At 43.3% G+C, this 20,625-nt stretch overlaps 1 protein-coding gene across 3 annotated transcripts; it reads left to right on the forward strand.

The window, feature by feature from the left end:
• Positions 1–1,204: 1,204 nt before the first annotated feature.
• On the forward strand, positions 1,205–19,784 carry TP53INP1 (tumor protein p53 inducible nuclear protein 1). Of its 3 annotated transcripts, none has more exons than XM_046015847.1 (5): positions 1,205–1,407; positions 4,793–4,866; positions 9,159–9,417; positions 9,985–10,342; positions 14,953–19,784. In XM_046015847.1, exons 3-5 carry the CDS (start codon positions 9,306–9,308, stop codon positions 15,200–15,202), a joined length of 720 nt encoding a protein of 239 aa, XP_045871803.1. In that variant the 5' UTR covers positions 1,205–1,407; positions 4,793–4,866; positions 9,159–9,305; the 3' UTR covers positions 15,203–19,784. The 3 variants fall into 3 exon arrangements, with proteins under 3 accessions (XP_045871803.1, XP_045871808.1, XP_045871798.1); XM_046015852.1 differs by lacking the exon at positions 4,793–4,866 and adding an exon at positions 13,787–13,824 and having other exon boundaries at positions 14,953–15,085; XM_046015842.1 differs by lacking the exon at positions 4,793–4,866.
• The last annotated feature ends 841 nt before the right edge of the window (positions 19,785–20,625 follow it).

Genomic DNA, 20,625 nt, shown 5'->3' on the forward strand with positions numbered 1-20,625 from the left:
AATGGGCTGACCACAGCATTCTTGGGAGGGTCAGAATGTGAGAGGCCTTCAGATACTGTATGATATACCTGCCATAATTTTCAACCTGCCATAAATTTCAACCTGCGTGCGAGAATTGCATCTCAGTCCACACAGGATCCTCACCAGAGCACAGGTGCATCTACCTGACTCCCTTTCCTCTGCCAGACACAGTTAATCCATCCATCCCCATACAGAGCTTAGGCTTGGAAAGCATCTTCCAGCCCACTATCTCATCTTCTCACTAGCAATAACCGGTGAGCAGGCCGGCCCCATGTGAATGCCAAGGGTCTGCAGGTATGTCAACAGTCAGGCAGAGGTCATAACCTCGCCGGGTCACACGGGAGCCTGGATGCAGAGACTGGGGAAGCAGCAGCTCTCCACACTCTCCTTCCTCCAGGTTCTTCAGGTCTGCTGGAGGAGAGGGCTCTCCAGGCCACGGACCTCTCTGCCTTGGGCTCTGGTCTCACGGCCCCTTCTGCCTTGCCGGCTGTAGGTTGAATCCTGAGGCCGTAGGCAGGTTCAGTCAGCTCCCCGTGTCAGTTCCCACGGGGGATGGGGCCTGGCTTAAAAAGGAGGTTAAGTGGGCCAGCATCCCCCGCATCTGGAGCCAGACTTTTTTCCCCAAAAAGGCCAAGAAGTGGACCTGCCGTTACAGGGTCACGTCTAAGGTTCTACCCCTACAATGGGCCGAACGGGGCCCTTCAGGTCTTTGGCCTCCATCACTCTCAACGCCTTTAATTTTCCTCTCCCACCGACACGGCCCTCCATCCCTCTGTGCCCTCAAACCCTCGGGCCCTTAGTCAGGCAAAGGGTCGCTGGGGTCGGGCTCTTCCTCTCACCCTTCCCGTTCTCCCTCACACTCCCGCGGCTTCCCACTTCCTCTCGCCCCGGCCCTCCCCTGCTCCCCTCCCCGGTCGCCCCAGCGCCGGCGCCCCCCACACACCCATCTCGCCCCCCTTCCGCGCGCCCCTCTTCTCGTCCTCGGCGCCCCGGCTTTTGTTGCCCGGGCTTGTTTCTAACTTGAGAGCGTCGCCCGGCTCGCCGCCAGGTCACGTGCGTTGGTGACAACCTCTCGCAGGGCGGCCCCGGCGCCCCCGCGCCGCCGATTGGTGGGGTCGGGCCTGGCGCGGCCCCGGGGCGGGGCGGCCCGACGGGCGGGCTGGGCGGCCGATCAGCTGTTCCGAGCGCAGCACAACAACAAAAGGAGCTGGACGGGCCGCCGGCGTCCAGTGGTTCAGCAACGGGACTGGCGGCCCGGCCCCGCGCCCCGCGCTCGCCGTCCGGGGAGCCGCAGCTACCTCAGCAGCCCCGCGCCCGTGCGCGCCGCTCCGCCCGACCCCGCCGAGCGACGCGCCCGCCGTCTTCGCCGCTGCCGCTCGGGCCCACGTAAGTGCGGGCGGGGCCGGCCCCCGGGGCCGCTCGCTCCTGCCGGCCGCCTTCGCGCCTCCCGCCTCCTGTCCCCGGCGGCGGCCGGCCCGCGGCCCCGGGGTGCGGGCGGAGGCGGACGAGCCGGGCGGCGGGCGGCGGGTGGGTGTTCGGTTTCTGCCTCCTCCCGCGAGCGTGGCCTGTTTTCTTGGCCGCGGCAGGACCTCCTCCTCTTTCCCCTCCTCACTCCCCTCCACTCCTCCTCCTGCCCTCGGCCGTTGCACTGGCGTCGGGGACTCCGGGAGGACCGCCCGCGGCGCCCCTCTCGCTCCTCGCCTCCCGCGCCAGCCCTCGCCGCCCCGGGTCGCGCCCCCAGCACCGAGGGTCCTGCGGCGCCGGGGACCCTCCTCTCTTCCGCGGCCACCAGCGCCTAAGTGCCCTGGGTGTCCGCGGGTCCGCTGCGTGTCCCCTGACCCTGCTCGATCTTACACCTGATCTTTGACGCTGCACCTGCGGAAGGGGCCCTGTGCTTGGCCGTCACGGGTAAAATCCTCCTCGTTTTGCTCCCGGACGCCGATTGAGCGCTTCCTCTGTGTCTGGACTGCGCGGAGGGCTTTGCGTGCATCAGTTGTCTCAGTTGCTTCTCACGGAGACCCTCTGATGTCGGCTTTATTATCTTGTGGATAGGAAACCCGAGGCCCAGAGAAATGAAGTTATTTTACTCGAGGCCACCCAGCCAATTAAAAGGAAATGGTGTTTTTTCCCTTCAAAGTTGCAGGTGCATTTTATGTGGGCATTCCTCGTTTTGCGTTACATTTCCTAACTGCCTCTTTTCGTCATCTTCTATGTTGACTCCAGCGTAGGAGAGGTTAAGGAAGAGCCTCTTTCCGTCTGGAACGTCCAAGTATTTGGGCATTTGTTGCTAAAAGAGCCTTTTCTAAATGCAGAGTAGTTTTGGAAAAGGGGAGGAGAGAGTGACCCGTGAGGTCATTGAACAGAGGTAATGAACAGGTACCCCCAAGATCCTGAAATCATTTGCTTGGTAATTGAAACGCAGTGTTCATTGCAGATGTGAAAATCCCTGGGAAGCATTTGATTTTAAGTCACAACCGCTATAATCCTGAACTGGGAGCATAATTTTTAAAGGCCGCTACCTGGTTCCAGGACCTCATTAACTTCTATGAGCGAGGGCTGTTTCGTTTTTTTCTTCCTGTCTTTTGTTCTTTTCTGTGACTGCTTGCTCACTCAGTTGCCCCCTCCTATTTCTCTTGGGAATGGCCTTACCTTAAAAATTGAAGGTTAACAGGCTGGAAATAACCGCTCACTGCTGTCTCTGTCCGCTGTCATTCACCCTTCAGGGCAGACAGTGGTGGGTCTCTGGGAGAATAACCCACTATGACCAGTTGAATAGGCTGATTAGAAGCGGAACAAGCAAAGACAGCTTTCTTGGTTTGGTTTTTCTAAATTACTTGAACCGGCATGTTTATTTTTCTAAAATAGGATGGGATATAAAGAGAAAAATCATTTTGAGGCTGTTTTCAGTGAAGATGTGTTAGGTTAGCCACCTGATATTTCGAAACTGTCAAGAAGCCACAACTGTACACATAGTTCGCAAAGTTAGATCATCAAAGTTGTGGTTTTGTTTTTGTTGGGTTTTTTTTTTTTTTTAACTTAAAAATGTTGTTTTTGGAGCCGCCTACTGGCAGCCAAAACCAGCTGAAAAGTACTGTTCTCTGAAGTTCATAGAACCAGAGTTGAGGCAGAAAGGAGCCTGAGCAATCATGTGTAGGGAAAAGCAAGACACTTGGAACTGCACAGATTTATGTTCTAATGCCGGCTCCACACCTGACCAGCTCTGTCACTTTCGAGCAAGTTACTTAATTTCTGAGCCTCAGTTTCCTGTTAGTAACATGTGACAAGTACCTCAACTCACTGTCACATACACTAAGTAGTCAGTAGATTGTAGTTCTGATTATTATATAAACATTTTGCAGGGGCGCCTGGGTGGCTCAGTGGGTTAAAGCCTCTGCTTTCAGCTCAGGTTATGATCCCAGGGTCCTGGGATCGAGCCCCGCATCGGGCTCTCTGCTCAGCAGGAGGCCTGCTTCTCTTCCTCTCTCTCTGCCTGCCTCTCTGACTACTTGTGATCTCTCTCTGTCAAATAAATAAATAAAATCTTAAAAAAAAAAACACATTTTGCAGAGGAAGACATTCAGACCCAAAGATGCTAAGTGGCTTACATTCATGCTGCTGGCTTGGAATGGACTTAAGTTTTCCAGGTTATATTTAATATTCTGAGTTAATATTTACTGGCTGCCTCCTCTGTTGTCAGGCACTAGTCTGAGGGATATGCACTTAATCCTCACATCCACGCATAATCCATGCACTATCCTCCCCATTTTAGGGATGAAAAAACTGAGGCACCAAAAGGTTACTAAATACCTTAAGTTCACACAAGTTGTAGGTAGCAAAGCCAAGATTTCAAACACAGCAGGGTAACTCCAGAGCCGCAGTGCCTGTTGGTTGTTTGCCTGTCTCAAAAATAAGAAAATAAATCATTCTAACAAGCCCTTCCAGACTAGCAACGCCTTTTCTCAGTTCCCAAACTAGAATGCTCTTCCCCATAAGTATTAAACTTAGTCACCTTTCTCTGCCCACAGAGCATTTCTAACTCCTGTAATAATAGGAAAAACATTAGTGATGAAATGTTAAGTAACAAAGCAGGATACAGTATTGTGCATTCACTAGACTTCCTGAGAAAAAGAAACCGTATATGGAGAAGAAAATGCATAAAATGCTAACAGTGATTGCAGCAAGGCTGTGAAATAATTATTCTCCCTATCTTCTAAACTGTTCATAATGTAGTTTTGTTTAATTTTATACTGAAAAATATTTTTTTTTTTTTTTTTTTGTGAAGGAGGGAGGTATTTTGAGCCAGAAAAACAGGGACAAAGCTGCCTTCTTAAAATGCTGGGGCCCAGATACTTTGTTTCTTTTCTCCACTGGGATGAGACTTCCCTGGTAGATTGGCTAAGATTGGTTAGTTACTGTGGAAAGTTTGCAGATGCCCCCCAAAATAGCAATGCTACCTTAGTTAGCCTTCTTTGACCCTACCTCTTTGCTAAATTCCAGATTTGTATTTGTAAATTTGTCCTCTTAGGACACACGCTTTCTCTGGAATTTTCACTTTAGTTTTATCATTGCCCTAGAGTTGTAAATATCAAAAAGTCCATGACCGGGGCACCTGGCTGGCTCAGTCAGTAGAGCGAGAAACTCTTGATCTCAGGGTGATGAGTTCGGGCCCCACATTGGGGGTAGAGTTTACTTCAAAAAAAATTAAATTAAAAAAAAAATGTCTGTGACATGTAGTGGAAAGTGAAGTCTGAGGCTATGCTTTGACTTACAGCTCCGCATAGAACCAGCCCCATTAGGAGCCTCCATTCCTGGGCAGGAGCGAAGGTGAAGGATAGCAGTGACCAGGTAGGGCCAATTCCTGGGCAATTGGGAGGTTAGGCTCTCAATGTTTTAGAAAGATTTTTCTAGAGCTACATTGTCCAATAGAGATATGTAATGTGAGTTATATGTATGTTTAAATTTCTGGTAGCCACATTAAAACAGAAAAATAGGTAAAATTAATTTTTAACATATTTTACTTAACATATTCCACAATTACTTCTTAGTTCAACATATAATTAATATAAAAGTTTTTGAGCTATTTTACATTATTTTCAAGGGGGCACTAAGTCCTTGGACATACAGTCTGGTGTATATTTTTAAACATATCACGTCTTAATTCAGATGTAAAATTTTCATTGGAAATAGTTAATCGGTTGTTCAGAACATACTTGGAAGTTTCCAAAAATTGTCTCAATTATCAGTTTTCAAATTTGAGTTTGAAATGGATTAAAAGTAAATAAAATTTAAAATTCAGATTTTTGGTCATACAAGTCATTTCAAGTGCTCATTCGCCTGATGTGCCTGTGGCCACCCACTGAACAGCTTTAGCATATTGGGGCTCTCCAGCAGCTTTCCTTGTTCTCTCTGACTCCTACAGAAAGCAAGGACAAAGGAACTTTGCATAGTTAGTCCAACCTCACTTCTTCATTGTGCCAGAGGTCTATCGGGAGAGCAAAGAGGTGATCCAACACAGTCTCCCCATTTTTCCAGTGGTGAGACTGAGGCACAAAAGGGTTAGATCGTTTAGCTCCAGCCACTTATGGTAGGGAGAGCACCAGAACCTTCTCCTGCTGGTGCCCAGGCCAGCCCTCCTTCCACCTGTCCCCAAACTGGTCTTTTTCCTTCCCAGGGGCCTCCACAGGTATGTCATGTAAATCTGAGCCGTGACTCAGGACAGATGAGACTGAGCTCTTCCCTTGCCTGGTTGGGCTCCTGAATATCTGGCCACCCAAGGTTGGTTGCCCTTGCAGGACATCTGGGATATCTCAAGGTAGCCTCAGACTTCAGGAGACCAAAAGAAGATTGACTTGTGCTGCCCCATGGAAAATTCCTCCAAAGGCAACTTTCCTGTGGCAGAGTTGTATATGTTCTAGGCATTTGCTGGCTTCTGTCTCATGGATTTGGAGCTGTAGCTGGGGCAGGGGTGGGGGGAGGCATTTGGCATCTGGGAACTGCAGCTGCCCAACCACAATGGCACCAGCATTGTTTTCTGCCTTGTAGCTGCCACTTTACAGGCCTGGGCCCCAGTAAGTTACCCTCATGTGGCATCACAATTGGGGGACAAGGTGCTTATTCAGGATGAGCAGGGCTTCCTTTGTGGGGTGCTCTGCTTTACAACCAGCAACTCCAGCTTCCTAGCTGATGCAGCGCCGAGGCCAGCCCTGTACTCTGGAGAACTAAGATTATTCTCTCAACTAGTTCAGCAGACACAGGATTGTACTTGGGGCCAATATATGCCTTCATAATTTAAGAGAAAGAGGGGGAAGATTTTTTTAAGTGTCTTTTTTCCCTCCTAGCTTATATGCGGAAAAGCTTTATTTACATCAGACCTTGTCAAAGCTCATCTTTTAGGATATAGCTATGACACTACACAAGCAAACTACGCAAGCTCACTTTTCATCTAACATCTCTTACATGGAACATAAAGCTGAATTTGAATTCTATGCTAGAGCTCCAGCCTTCATGATTTGGCCCCGCTGCTTTCCAGAAGGGTTTCTGGCAGACGGGTTATGCAAGTAACGTTTCCTGTTTACTCTCTTTTAATAATTAATGGATAATGATGACGGATTGTGACCACAAAAGTGTTCAGATGTCATTTATTTGAACACACATTTGTAGTACTACACATTCGCAGTAGCATGCCAAACAGTTGTAGCAGTCCCGTTTGCACATAAAGAAGTCAACCAAGAGTCTCCTTCACTACAGACTGTAACTACATTTCCAGCTAGAAATGATGACTGTTTTGAAAGCAAAGGGTCAAGAGTCTGAAGTTATGGATTCAAGGCTGATGCTCATGAGAAAGTGTGTCAGAGGCTTTTCACCAGCCCTGGATGGTCTCATCTACTCATGGTTTCTGTTACCCCTGTTGTGTTGACAACTTCCCAAATCCGTGACCCCAGCTGAGACCATGGCCTTGTGCTCCAAAGCCCTGGATATGTTCCGCTGCCCACTAGACAACAACCAAGCACGTGACTTGCAGAGTCCGAAATTCAGCATGTCCAAATGCCCAACCAGCACCTTCTGCAGTATACCTCTTCCGCTAAATGGTCCCACCATCCCCCCACCATTGGCTTCTGGTAGAGGGTCATCCTTGGCATTTCCCTTTCTGTAACTTCTGGCTTAGAAGGTCCTAAAAGGTCTGGTTCTTGCTTAGCACCCCAGCCTGCGCTCATGACCATCCATCTGGATCTTGAGTCCCGTAGAAGGTTGCCACGTTCTCACTCATCTTTTGGCTTCCTCCATTCTTGATCTTCTCGACCTCTCAAGACCAAAGTCATTTACTACAGGAGTCCTTCCTGACCTCTGCCTGCCTAGATCTGAGGAACACCCCGTACTTTTTCCATGGCATTCATCACATTGGGTTGTTAATGGTTGCCACGGGAAGGCTGTATTCACTGCTGCCTCCCCCATGCTTCGCACTCTGCCTGATGCATAATAGGTACTCAGTAAATATTTGTAGAATAATAGTTGACGTTGACTGAGAACTTTGTGCCAAGTGCCTTGCTAAGTCGGTTGCCTGCATTATGCCATTTCACAAGAGTAGGATCAGGGAGATCCATCAGGGAGGTAGTGATTGGCAGAGTCCAGAGGGACACCAGATTGGCTTCAACTAGGATGAAAGTGGTGGCAAGAAGTGGGCAGATTTAGGGCACATGTGCAGCTAGAGTCAACAGGACTTGGTGAAAGTTTGGTTGAGAGGTTGGGTGGGGAGCAGAAGGAGCAACTGCTGGGATTATGGCCTGAATAACCGCTGGATGCTGCTGCTTCTCACTGGGAAAGGGAAGGAGGACAGTGCATGTAAGTTTGTGGGGGATGGAAATTAAAAGTTCCCTTTGGTGTGTGTTAGGTTTGTTACGGCCATCAGGTAAGCAAGGAGAAATGGTTATACACACACACACACACACACTCACACATATATATAAAATATACACATATAATAAATACATAATTTATAATTATAAATTATTTATATTATTTATATATTATATAAATATATAACATATTATTTATAAATTATATATATGTATATATGTGTGTATGTGTGTGTGTGTGTGTATATATATATATATATATATATATATATATATATATATTTGGAATTCTGGAAGATCAGACAAGGCCGGAGTTCCTCACTTAGAACTCACCGGGGGGCACCTGGGGAACTCAGCTGGTTGAGTGTTCTACTTTTGATTTCAGCTCAGGTTGTGATCTCAGGGTCGTGAGATCAAGCCCCACACTGGGCTTACCATGGAACCTGCCTAAAGATTCTCTCTCCTCCGTCTGCCCCTCACTGCTCCCCTGTTCCCATGTGCTCACCCTTTAAAAACAAACAAACCAAAGAACTCACCAGAACTCCATGAAGTAGAACTGTTGCCCACTGAAGTAGTATAACTTACTAACTCCAAAAGCAGCAAAGCCAGCATTTGAACCCAGGTGTGCGGGCCATATTACCTTCCTGCTTGCCCGCACAGTGAACGGTTTCCGTGGCTCGCTGCTGTCCTCCTCAGTTTTCTGCAGTGTAAATTTCTCTGTGCCAGCTGGAGAAATTGTTTTGAAGGTCAAATTATGCTTACTGATTTTTAAATGGAATTAGGTATGCTTACAGTCCTATAGAAGAACAGAACAGAAGAGAAAGTGAGCCGAGGAAAGCTGGTGGCCATCCAGTCCTGTTGCAGGCTTCCTTCGGCAGCTTCTGGGCAGCTGAATGTCATAGGGCAAGACTCAGTACCTGGCGTTTGCTCTTCTTCTTACAGAAAAGCAGTATTTCAGCTTGAACTACATGAGTCAGATTTACCCCTTAGGAAAGCACAGATGTGAAAAAGAACCAACTCCTTCCCTTTCATTTCACATTTATTTACAGGTTGCTTTTGAGTATTCAATTCATAATGGTTTATAAATAAGAGGTACTGTATATATCTCTTGTGTTTGACCCAAGGTCTTGTGTAGGAAGAGAACGGCTGTAGCTACAGGCTAAGGCGTGAGCTTTCTTCTAAAGGGGTGTGCGCGCATGTGTGGGCACACGCTTTCGAAACCATACACATATTGTATAAATATGTGCTGATTTGAAATAACCTTCTTTTCCTATTTTATTTTAGGGACAACGACTCTCCTTGCTCTCGCCTAAGTTGAATAAGCACCCCGTGCACTTTAATCTCCTGTCGTGCCATCAGGCAGACTGAAGACAGTGTTTTGAGATCTCAGCTGTAAAGACATCCCGCCAAAGTCTCAATCTTGCCTTAACCATGTTCCAGAGACTGAATAAAATGTTTGCAGGTGAAGTCAATACTTCTTCCAACCAAGAACCGGAATTTAGTGAGAAGGAAGATGAAGAATGGATTCTCGTTGACTTCATAGGTAAGGTATTCTTAGCTGTTCATCATCCCAGCAAAAGTGGAAACTCTTATTTCTCGGGTTTTTGCATAAGCAAGCCAGTAACTCTAAAGGTTAGGAAGCCTTAAAAGTAAATAAGCAAGAATTGTCTAAAAAAAAATTGCGTGAAACATCCTGTGCCAGATGATCAGTCAGTGAAACTGACTGACGTCAGATCTTCCAGTTTTGCAAGTCTCATAGCCTGTTCAGATCAGATGCACTTGAATAGGAAATCCTGTGCTAGACGAACAGTGACCCACGCTGCTCACATTTATTCAGCAGGATAGACGCAGTCTTCAAACCCATCCCACAAAACCACCATGACCCATCCTATGCAGTGTTACACCACCCTACACACACACTGGGTGCCCAGAAATCATTTCCTATCATTACGAATGAACATAATTGGTTTTGTGTCTCACCTAAATGAAGAGAGGAATGTGAACATTGGCTTATAGTATCCTCTCTTCTTTTTCTGTGCCCTGAATGTGATACCATCGGGATGCTCACATTCCTGTGGGACTTCACCAATGAACGTGGACCATGATGTAGACGCCTGCCCCGGTTTCTCAGCAGCAGAAGGCAAAGCCGAAGCCATCAGTGAAGAGTCAAGTACTGAGCACCCGTCAGTCTTTTCCTGTTTACCTGCATCTCTTGAGTGCTTGGCTGATACCGGTGATTCCTGCTTGCTCCAGTTTGAGTCCTGTCCGATGGAGGAGAGCTGGTTTATCACCCCTCCCCCATGTTTTACTGCAGGTGGATTAACCACTCTGAAGGTGGAAACCAGTCCTTTGGAAAACCTTCTCATTGAACATCCCAGCATGTCTGTCTATGCTGTGCATAACTCCTGCCCTGGCGTCAGTGAGGCCAGCTGTGGGACCAATGAATGTCCCGACTCAAGTAGCCCCAGGTACGTTGTGAGTACAGTTGACCCTTGAGCATCATGGGTTTGAACTGCATGGGTCTGCTTGTATAGAGAAGTTTTTTCGATAAGCAGAATACAGGATTGTAAATGTATTTTGTGTTCCTTAGGATTTCCTTAATAACAGTTACTTTTCTCTGGCTTATTTTATTGTGAGAATACAGTAGATAATACCTCTAACATGCAAAGTATGTGTTCATTGATTGTTGATGTTATTGGTAAACTTCCCAGTCAGCAGTAGGCTGTTAGCAGTTACGCTTTGGGCGAGTCATAACTTACACGTGGATTTTCCACTGCACACGGGTTGGCGCCCCTAACCCCTGAGCCGTTGAGGGGTTGACTGTATTTTACTCTGTCCACAAGCAGTCTGTTTGACGTGCAGTTTATTTATTTCTACTACAATTCAAAGCTGATTTTTTAGAAGACGCAAAGTAATCTCGTTAGAGATTTGTGAAAGCATGTGCATAGTGCACAAGGTAATGGATGGTATGAAAAACATGTTCATTTTAGATTTTCCAAAAAAATCCGTTAGAACATGGCTCTGATTATATAAGGAAGAGCAGCTGGATTTATAGTACTCTGATGGTGACAGAGAAGAAATGACTGGCATTTCTGCTACGTGTCTCAATGTAACTGGCACTTTATACACTGAATTATTTGGGCTATCAAATTCAACAAGAATCGTATATCTTTCTTTTTTTTTTTTTTTTAGAGAGAGCGCGCGAGCAGGGAGGGGCAAAGGGAGAAGGAGAGAGACTCTTAAGCAGGCTCCCCGCTCAGCGCAGAGCCCGACGTGGGGCTTGATCTCACAACCCCGAGATCATGACCTGAGCCGAAATAAGGAGTCAGACACTCAACCGACCGAGCCACCCAGGCACCCCAAGAGTAGTATATCTTAAAACTCTTATTTTCTTCCAGGTAGTCGTAGCTGGGTCACATCAAATGGCACTTAACCTCAAAAGCTTGACAAATCGTAAACATGAAGTAGAAGGCAATTTTACCAAAACGTGTTGCCCAGAGAGTTATTTTCTGCCTTACAGAGGAAGGATTTCATACCCAAACAATACTTTCTTGTTATATGGAAGTCCTAATTGGTCTGAAAGGCTCTGTTTGTGACAGATAGGCTGAGGGCCTGGTCAGTAAAGACTGATATGTTTCAAAGCAAACTTATAGGCATCCTATGGCTTTTATCCAGTGAGTGTATGCAAGATTGCTTGCACCTGCTGAAAGAAAGCCCATGGTCATGTTCATCAGCCCAAAGTCTGGCTGTTCACAGTGCATGGTAGTGGAATGTGCTGTGGTGTTACACAGTATTTGGGGGATGCTGACCCTGATTTCCTACATACCTACACTACAGACCATACACTTCAGGTGATGTGGAATGTTTGCAGCAGTTCAGAATGTTCCCATAGTTGGTCCTGTAACCCAAAGGGCCTCTTTTTAGATTACTGGGACTCTAACTCCACTAACTGGATCATTGTATATATCTTCTACCATTTCCTGTTTGCCAAACACAAACAAAACCCAGGCAGCTCATTAATTTAACTTTACCAGAGTTTGCTGCACTTGCAAGTCTAAATACTCTAACTAATCTTGTGATCTTCTATGAGGATAAACATATCCTTTACCCAACTGAGAAACAATTTGCTTATACAGTTACCTGGCTTTATACTGGGTAAGATCTTTGGTGGGAAATGTTACTTTAAGGCACTTGATTCAGCGCTTTAAGTTTATCGAGAGATCAGTGTTTCAGGCATTCCAGCAAAAATTCAAAATTTCTAGGACATGGTATTGATTAAATTGCCTCATGGTTGATTCAAATTAATTTCTTCAGTTCTCAGAAATGTTTCCCACCTGATTCTGGTCTCACCTCTGTGGAATTCCACTCAAGAGTTTAGCATGATTAATAGTCACTTTAAATGTACTGATGTTTGTATATTTACTTCTCCGTGTTTAAAGTGTGTGTGCATATGTACAGCAGCTTTGTAAATAATATTATTATTCCAGAAACAGCACATATGCATTTGCAGAAAATGAGAAAATGCAAATATGTAAGAATTAAAAAGTTTTTTTTTGTTTTTTTTTTGTTCTTTTTCTTTTTAAATTTATTTATTTGACAGAGAGAGATCACAAGTAGATAGCGAGGCAGGCAGAGAGATAGAGAGAGAGAGGGAAGCAGGCTCCCTGCTGAGCAGAGAGCCCGATGCGGGACTCGATCCCAGGACCCCGAGATCACGACCCGAGCCGAAGGCAGCGGCTTAACCCACTGAGCCACCCAGGCGCCCCCAAGAATTAAAAAGTTTAAAAAGACGTTTGCATGCCCCGGAGGTGCACACTGTTAACAACACTCCAGGGCACATCCTTCCAGCTTGTTTTTCACACACACATGCACGCACACACACATTTGTAACCTAAATGGGATCAAGCTGTATACACTGTTTTATAACTCGCTTCTTTCGGCAATGATCTGAACCTTTTTCTTTTCAGTAAAATTTCACTTCATCTACTACCCACATCATACTCAGCTTTCTGCACTGGAGCCCAGAATAGTTCACCTCATTTGTCCAGACCAGCATCCCATCCAAGACCATACTCTGCATCTGGTTATGTGTTCGCTGTTTTGATGCAGTCAGAATGATCTTTTTTTTTTTTTAATCTTGTTATGTGCTTTTTTTTAAAGATTTTATTTATTTATTTGACTCACAGAGAAAGATCACAAGTAGGCAGAGATAGAGGGGGAAGCAGGCTCCCCGCTGAGCAGAGAGCCTGACGAGGGACTCAATCCCAGGACCCCAAGATCATGACCTGAGCCGAAGGCAGAGGCTTTAACCCACTGAGCCACCCAGGCGCCCCAATCTTGTTATATGTTTTGATGTAACATACAGGAAAGTTAAACAAATAGGTACTTTTCCATATATATAGGATCAAAAGAACACACTTCACTTTCTATAAATTCCTTCAAAAGTACTGCAAATTATCATAGTTTTATAATAACTAAAAATTTTTAACATCTTTATTTCTGGATTTCAAATCCTTATTAAAAAAAAAAAAACACTAAACCAAGATAGATCAGGTGTTACCAAAATTAGGATGGCTATGTAGTAAATATCTATGTTTTCTGAACATGATATCTTCAAAAGTTAGATTGCCTCTATCCTTTCTATCCTTGGGGATATTATCATAAAGCATGTAATAAGAAGGTGCTTCATAATTACAGGTGGGCTTCAGAGTGTATGTTTTATTGTATTTTGGCCTTTGTAAGTATTGTTTATGAGGTCTATGTGCTATCATAATCTTAAATAATACATGTGCCTTTAATGACCCATAGCAAACCAGTTTTAGTTACAGAAAATGCACCATGTCCTAACAGTAAAATTAAATAGCATTTTAAATTTACTAGTGATTTAATAGTTCACCATTTAACATTTGTAGGGCCAGGAAAAGCTGCTTATAAGACTCACTGGCACAGAGTAAGTACATTCCCTTTGAGACTGTGTAATATGTGTTAAAATCAGTCTGAGCAGAAAGCCTAAAGAATCAAAATGCCCACCTTTTGCAAACTGCTGTCTTTATATTAACATCTTCCTATTAGCTTCTTAATGTGACCCCCTTTAATTCTATTTTTTAAAAAATATTTAAAAATTATGGTGTTTTCCTCTAGTGATTACAGATACAATCTATAATTGCCCTTGTGTAAAATAACCCTTACAACTCTTAAAACTCTTGCTGTCATGTGTTGATATAACTTATATCTATCCTGTTGGATAGCTTTTAATGTAGAAAACATAGAATAATCATGTGGTTTGTAGCCATATTTCAAGATGTGTTCTCCACAGGTCTTTGTGACATTACTATACAAAGGCCATTCCAAAATGTGCCCTGTTGCGATATCAGTGGAAAAACTTTTATAATAAGCGGGTAGCTTTTTATCCAGAAAAGTGTTAAATGAGTAGAATTTTCTTATGCATATTTCTGTTAAATGTGGGTTTAAAGCTTGTTTCCTGGAACATTTACTTATAGACAGAAAACGTGTATGAAGGTGCAGCCAGCCTAGGGCGTCAGTACCCACCCGCTTCCTAACCACAGACTTTGGAGTAAAACCTGTATTAGAATCTTGGTTGCATGGGGTAATAATAGTGACCTTAACATCACTGAGCCTTAGCTTTCTGGTCAGTAAAATTTGGCAATTAAAATATTTTCCTTTTAAGATTATGGTCAGAATTAAATACTCTACATTTGCAAAACAGTTGGCCAATCCAGATAATCAATAAATGTTAGTCCCCCTCACAGAAAATCTTCTCAAAGTGCATTTGCTGCCTGATTGAAATTCACTCAAAATGTAAAGCACTTTTTAGAAAAATACAGTCTAATTAACCATCTGTGGATTATATGACGTATTTCTATGAAAAATTGGCCTCTCCTTGCTGTCATTGTCAGTGTGGTCACGAAATTTAAACTTGTCTGTCAGCCATGAGACACTAAGCTCTCATTGAACCATAAACAAATTAGTGTGGCAAATTAAATCACTAGGTACCTTTTTCAAGTTCATTAGTAACATACTCTGTTACTTAAGACAGTCCCGTTTTCTTCTGTTTCAGGGTGGAAAGTCAAGATGAAATGGGGCAGCACATCCATTGCTACGTTGCAGCTCTTGCTGCTCATACAGCTTTTCTGGAACAACCCAAGAGCTTTCGCCCTTCCCAGTGGATAAAAGAACATAGTGAAAGACAGTCTTTGAACAGAAATAGCCTTCGTCGCCAAAATCTTACCAGGGATTGCCACTCTAGGCAAGTCAAGCACAATGGCTGGGCTGTCCATCAGCCCTGCCCCCGTCAGTACAATTACTAAGAATTTCAAGATTGGTTGGATTCTCTTGGTTTGTGCATATGTGTGTGGACGTGTGTGGACGGACAATGAAGATGCTGTTTCTTTACAGCCAACTGATGACCAATCACATAGTTTTATCCATGTGTTTAGACACTATCTTGAAAACCAGATTTACATGCTGTATATCACATAATGCCTTGCTTTTAACACTTACTTTTTTGTAAATTTTTTCAGAATATTTTTGGAAACATATCAATACAGTTACAGTGTTTGGTGTTTGGGGATGTCTTTAAATCTATTAAGGTGTACATGAGTTAGCATTCTAAAGACATTTCTTCCCAAGTATGAGAATAGGCATCTTTCAATTTCTTTTTATTTTGTATTACTTAATCAATATTTTGAGTAAGCAAGAATTTATTCTCAGGGTCAGCCATACACTTTATTGACCAGTACTTGATAATCTTTTCTGTATATAACGAATACATTTTTACACACTAACATGAGCATTAACAGGTGATAGTTGCCATAGATATAATGGAATTATGGCTGAACTTTCTCTTGGAAGAAAACTTGATATATTTCTGTGTGTACAGGTTTGTTTTTATTGTTTGTTTGTTTGGTTGTTTTGTTTTGTTTTGTTTTCCGGATTAGCCATGCAGTTCATTTTGGAATTCAGGTACATTAAGTACTAGTGAACAGTGCATTCAGTAATTCCGACGTGACTGTGTGACGTGGTACAGAGCTCGTGGGACAAAAGCACTTGTCTCCCACGCAGAGGGATTCAGTTAGACCTGTGAAATTGTTTTTGGAGAAATGTATGTCTTCAACAAACCCGTTGGTCCACTATTTAACTTATCTGGAGTCTTTCCTGTCAGCTCTGCCCACTTGCCACCTCCTGTCAGCTGTCGACTCAGAAGTACTCGTCCAGGCACTTTAGTGACTTCTTATTTATGACTGTCCAAGGAAATAGAAGTAGATTTTGTATTTCTGATGCAGTGATCCATCCTCTGCCATGGACCTGTCCTGCCAAGTGGCACGCAAGGCTGAGGAGGGATTCCCAGCGACATCCTTTCCTCGCATCTAGATGAAGAGTGACGGGATGGAGCCCTTGAGTTTCCATTTTTTGTTTTTGTAACTGGGGCTGCAGGCAGAATCTTTAACCACTTTGGCCTCTGTTTCCTCCACCAACGGGGGAGTAGTAGTATTTACCTTCCTCACCATTGTCGTGCGGACTGTGTACTGATGGGAACTGGGCTGTCCAGAGCTGAACCTTGTGTGAAATTCCAAGGGCCTCTCTACTGAATCTAATGATGGGGAAGGGGACTGTGGCGGTTTTCTGCCACAGCTGTTCTTCAGAGTGTTGGTGCTCACGAGGCCGGCGTTCAGGGCTCGATTCACACAGAGGCCAGTTAACACACAGAAACTCTGTTTTGTACCTCCAGCCAGTCACTTTATTTCTTAGCAGTTGTGATGGGTTTTGCTGAGCCATCCACATTCACCAGTGTCCTCTGTAACTAAATTAAACATCCACAATCCAAAGCACATTCTACTGTCAGATCAGTAGTATCACCTTTGCAATCAAATAGCTTATTTTTCCATCTCCTCTGCAACCCCGATAAATACACGTCCGTATAAGGTTTTCAAGGGAAAAAGCATATAGTTATGTGAAGTATTATATTTTTCAATAACCCTGTAACAGTTCGGTGCAGGGAACTATGGGAGACTTTTTTTTTTCTTTTCTTTTTTTTTTTTTTTTAAACCTTAGTGAAGAGCTGTGCTCTTTTCTGCCTAGACTGGGATGTTTGGGGTCAGAAGAGGTTAAATAGCTTCATGAGATTGTGGTAGTAGCTGGTTCTTCCACTGGCCATGACGAAGTGCCAGGAATGTCTTACATCCCCTTCTCTCCTTACTCCCTTTCCATTTCGACTACCCCTTTATTTATTTGTTTTCTAATTAGGGGCCAAGTTGGTAAAGTTTTGTCAAACTGAGCTAGAAGTTTATTTTGTTACTATTTGTGTTTACGAGAGTTGAGCGGTTAAGATAGAGTTTGCATGAAGGTGTGTACGTTTTACACCATATCTGTTATAGGGCCATACGTCAGTAACTTGAAAATAGACCAGCTAAATGTTTTCTGGATGTAAGCCTCTGAATACATGGGGGTCTCTTTTTTCATATATTACATGCAATTTGTTAGTACCTCACAAGCTACCGAAGTTCAGCCATGAGAATTTGTTTGGCAGCATGAACAGATTTGTATATAAAATAGCAATGGTTTTGTTTTTTTTTTACTATTATTTTTTCAAATTTCCTGATACCCGGAAATACATTTACGTCTCTATCTGTTACTGACTTTTTGTTTGCCTTATCTAGACCTAGTTTTTATGGTTTTACCTGGGAAGCAAACACTTTCAGTCTTGGGGATGTTTTCTTAGGCTAACCACACCATCTATCCTATCAGACTGTGGTTTTTATATCAATATCTAAGGTTTCTGCCTGAAATTGGCACATGTTAGAACTGAAGAAAGTGGTTACACAATTCATTTGAAGTTCTTGATCATTAGATGTTTGTTAGGCATCTACTCTGTGCGAGACACAAGACCAATAATAACAGAAGGATGTTGACCTACTAAGTATTCTTTGAAACATGGCCAAAATGCAATTTATTGTAAGTTAATTATTATTTCTGCTGTTGTAAATATTAGTGGTTTACAATGTGCTTCTGTGCATATTTCTTAAAACTTTAAGCAGTGAGAGATCAGACCCCTCTGAATTTAGTGCTCTGATGGTTTCTAGACTGATAAATATGGAATGTTACTTGGGAAAAGTGTGGACTATATGGTGCACACAAGCAGTGCTTCATGAATGAGCTTCTTAGTTTTTAAAAACGCACCATGTTCCTCAAAGTTTGTGTTTTTGTTAATAAAACTTTTTATAATGTATTTTCTATGTTTTACTTTTTCTTTCTCAACTGTGTATTGCACTGTAAGGTGAACACGAACCATCCGTTACTTGTCGTCTGGGGCGATTCATTTGTGTGGTTGGGTGGGTGGGGAATTTTTGCAGCAGGTTCACAGTGATTGAATTTTTGACTTTCTACTCCGGCGAGCTTTTTCTACATTAATTTCCTGGACATTTTCCCCGTTCCCAGGTAGTCTGTGTATCCCAACGTTGATTCTAGTGAGAAGACAGTTTCCTGAAAACTTGAGAGGGCCGTTCAGCATCGCCTGTTGATGTTACTTCTGAAATCGGTGCAGTACACTGGTTTGTCATCTGTACATCTTCACTGAATCTGAGTGTCTGTGCTCTTTCTCTTCCTCCTCAAGGAAAGATACTGTCTTTCTATACTCTTCGTTAAAAAGAGCAGAAGAGAGTATCTTTCTTATCCTCCTTTTCTTTGAATTGGAAACAAAAGAAAGCAAAAATTAAAAAATGAAGGATTCCAACTGGAAGATAGACATTTAAGTTTAAATGGGTTAGTGGAGAATGTTTAAGAGTTTCCAGGTATTTTTTGTTTTTAGAATCAGTGAAAAGACTGCTCCTTATACTGGAGGTACTAGCATATGTTTGTAATGTTACTTTGAAGATATCTTTTATTTTATAAGGCCCATTCGTACTGGTTAAATTCTTTTAGAAGTCCGGCTACTCTCTTGGATGGCTTCACTGCCATCAGCCATGTTGATGCATTATAAATGGCATCCTTATCTACTTATTGCAATGCTTAAAACTTTATATGAAATGCTTTATTTAGAAAACCTACCTAATCCAATGGTGTCAGCCTTGCCATATACCACTTTCACTTGAAATATGACACCAGTTACAGTGGTTTGGGGTGGAGAAAGAGGTACTAGAAAGCATACAGATAAAGACATCTTTTTCTGTTTGCAACAGTATCCTTTCTGTAGGAAGAGATGTTACTATTCAAAGGAAGGCAGCTAAAGTGGATGTTTTGTATATCATTTAGAATTTTCCTTACAACATATTTTTTTAATTGTTTTCTAGGTGGACTTCTTAAAAACCAAATCAGGACTTGGGGAGTTCGATGTGTATGAGTGGTTTTGCTTGCTCTTTGGTTGTTTTCCTCCAGAGGTTTGGAACTTTAATCAGTAATTGTGTGTGTGTGTGTGTGTGTGTGTGTGTGTGTGTGTGTTTAAGTGGCTTGGGGTTTCTTCTCAAGTATAATTGTGAACACACTTGCTTTTCAAGGGCAGGGCAGCAGTTACAGAGACTGAAGAGTATTGTAGATTGTACCATGTGCCTTCTCGATGTATTTCTGGACATAAATTTTTTTCAACTTGAAAACTCAAAAGGGACATTTGGTTGGATTATATACTGTACATCATCTATGCATAAATGGCAGCTTTTTTTCTTGAGCCACTGTCTAAATTTTTTTCTGTTTTTATAGAATTTTTTATACTGATTGGTTCATAGATGGTCAGTTTTTTACACAGACTAAACAATACAGCACTTTGCCAAAAATAAGTGTAGCATGGCTTAAACGTTGTGTATTAACACCAGTTCTTTGTATTTGGGTTCAGTGGTGCATTTTGCACTACTTGAGTTGTGGTTTTTAATCTGTCAATAAATAAAATGTTCTTTAACTTCACACTCGTCAGATTCTCTTATTTTATCTTTATGGTCACAGCCTTAAAACTAGATACAACTTAATTAAATTACTTGCTGCTTAGTTTTACTTACCCAAAATATTTAATATGCACTTTAAATATTGTTTTTAAAGCTTATATAAAATTAGTATGTTAAAATTTTTCACCTGAAATGAATAATCATTTAAGTGAACATGAATTTGAGGATGACTCTTAGCCAGTACCTTTTCCCTGCAGCCTATAAGTGTTAAACAAATACAGAATTTTTTTTTTAATTCATTTGAGAGAGATACAGAGACAGAGAGGGCACAAGCGAAGGGTTTTGCAGGAGAAGGCAGACTCCCTGCTGAGCTGGGAGCCTGACATGGGCTCCATCCCAGGACCTGGAGATTATGACCTGAGCCTAAGGCAGATGCTTAATCATCTGAGCCACCCAGGCACCCCACAAATACAAAATTTAATACACCGGTTCTTAGCCTTTTTTTTTTTTTTTAAGATTTTATTAGAGAGGGGGCGCCTGGGTGGCTCAGTGGGTTAAAGCCTCTGCCTTCGCTCAGGTCATGGTCTCAGGGTCCTGGGATCGAGCCCCGCATCGGGCTCTCTGCTCAGCGGGGAGCCTGCTTCCTCCTCTCTCTCTCTGCCTGCCTCTCTGCCGACTTGTGATCTCTGTCTGTCAAATAAATAAATAAAATCTTTAAAAAAAAATTTATTAGAGAGAGCATGAACAGGGGGGAGGGGCAGAGGTAGAGGAAGAAGCAGACTCCCCATTGAACAGGGAGCCTGATATGGGGCTCAATCCCAGGGCTCTCAAGATCACGGCGTGAGCCGAAGTCAGACACTTAA

Source organism: Meles meles, chromosome 1 (genome assembly GCF_922984935.1).
Source record: "Meles meles chromosome 1, mMelMel3.1 paternal haplotype, whole genome shotgun sequence".
NCBI classification, from domain to species: Eukaryota; Metazoa; Chordata; class Mammalia; order Carnivora; family Mustelidae; genus Meles; species Meles meles.

What these genes read in the sequence shown, in the direction of transcription:
- TP53INP1 (XM_046015847.1), top strand. Translation starts at nt 9,306, where the DNA reads ATGTTCCAGAGACTGAATAAAATGTTTGCAGGTGAAGTCAATACTTCT. An exon ending in GATTCTCGTTGACTTCATAG is followed by an intron (nt 9,418 to 9,984) that starts GTAAGGTATTCT and finishes ACCATGATGTAG; the next exon opens with ACGCCTGCCCCGGTTTCTCA. An exon ending in CCCGACTCAAGTAGCCCCAG is followed by an intron (nt 10,343 to 14,952) that starts GTACGTTGTGAG and finishes CTTCTGTTTCAG; the next exon opens with GGTGGAAAGTCAAGATGAAA.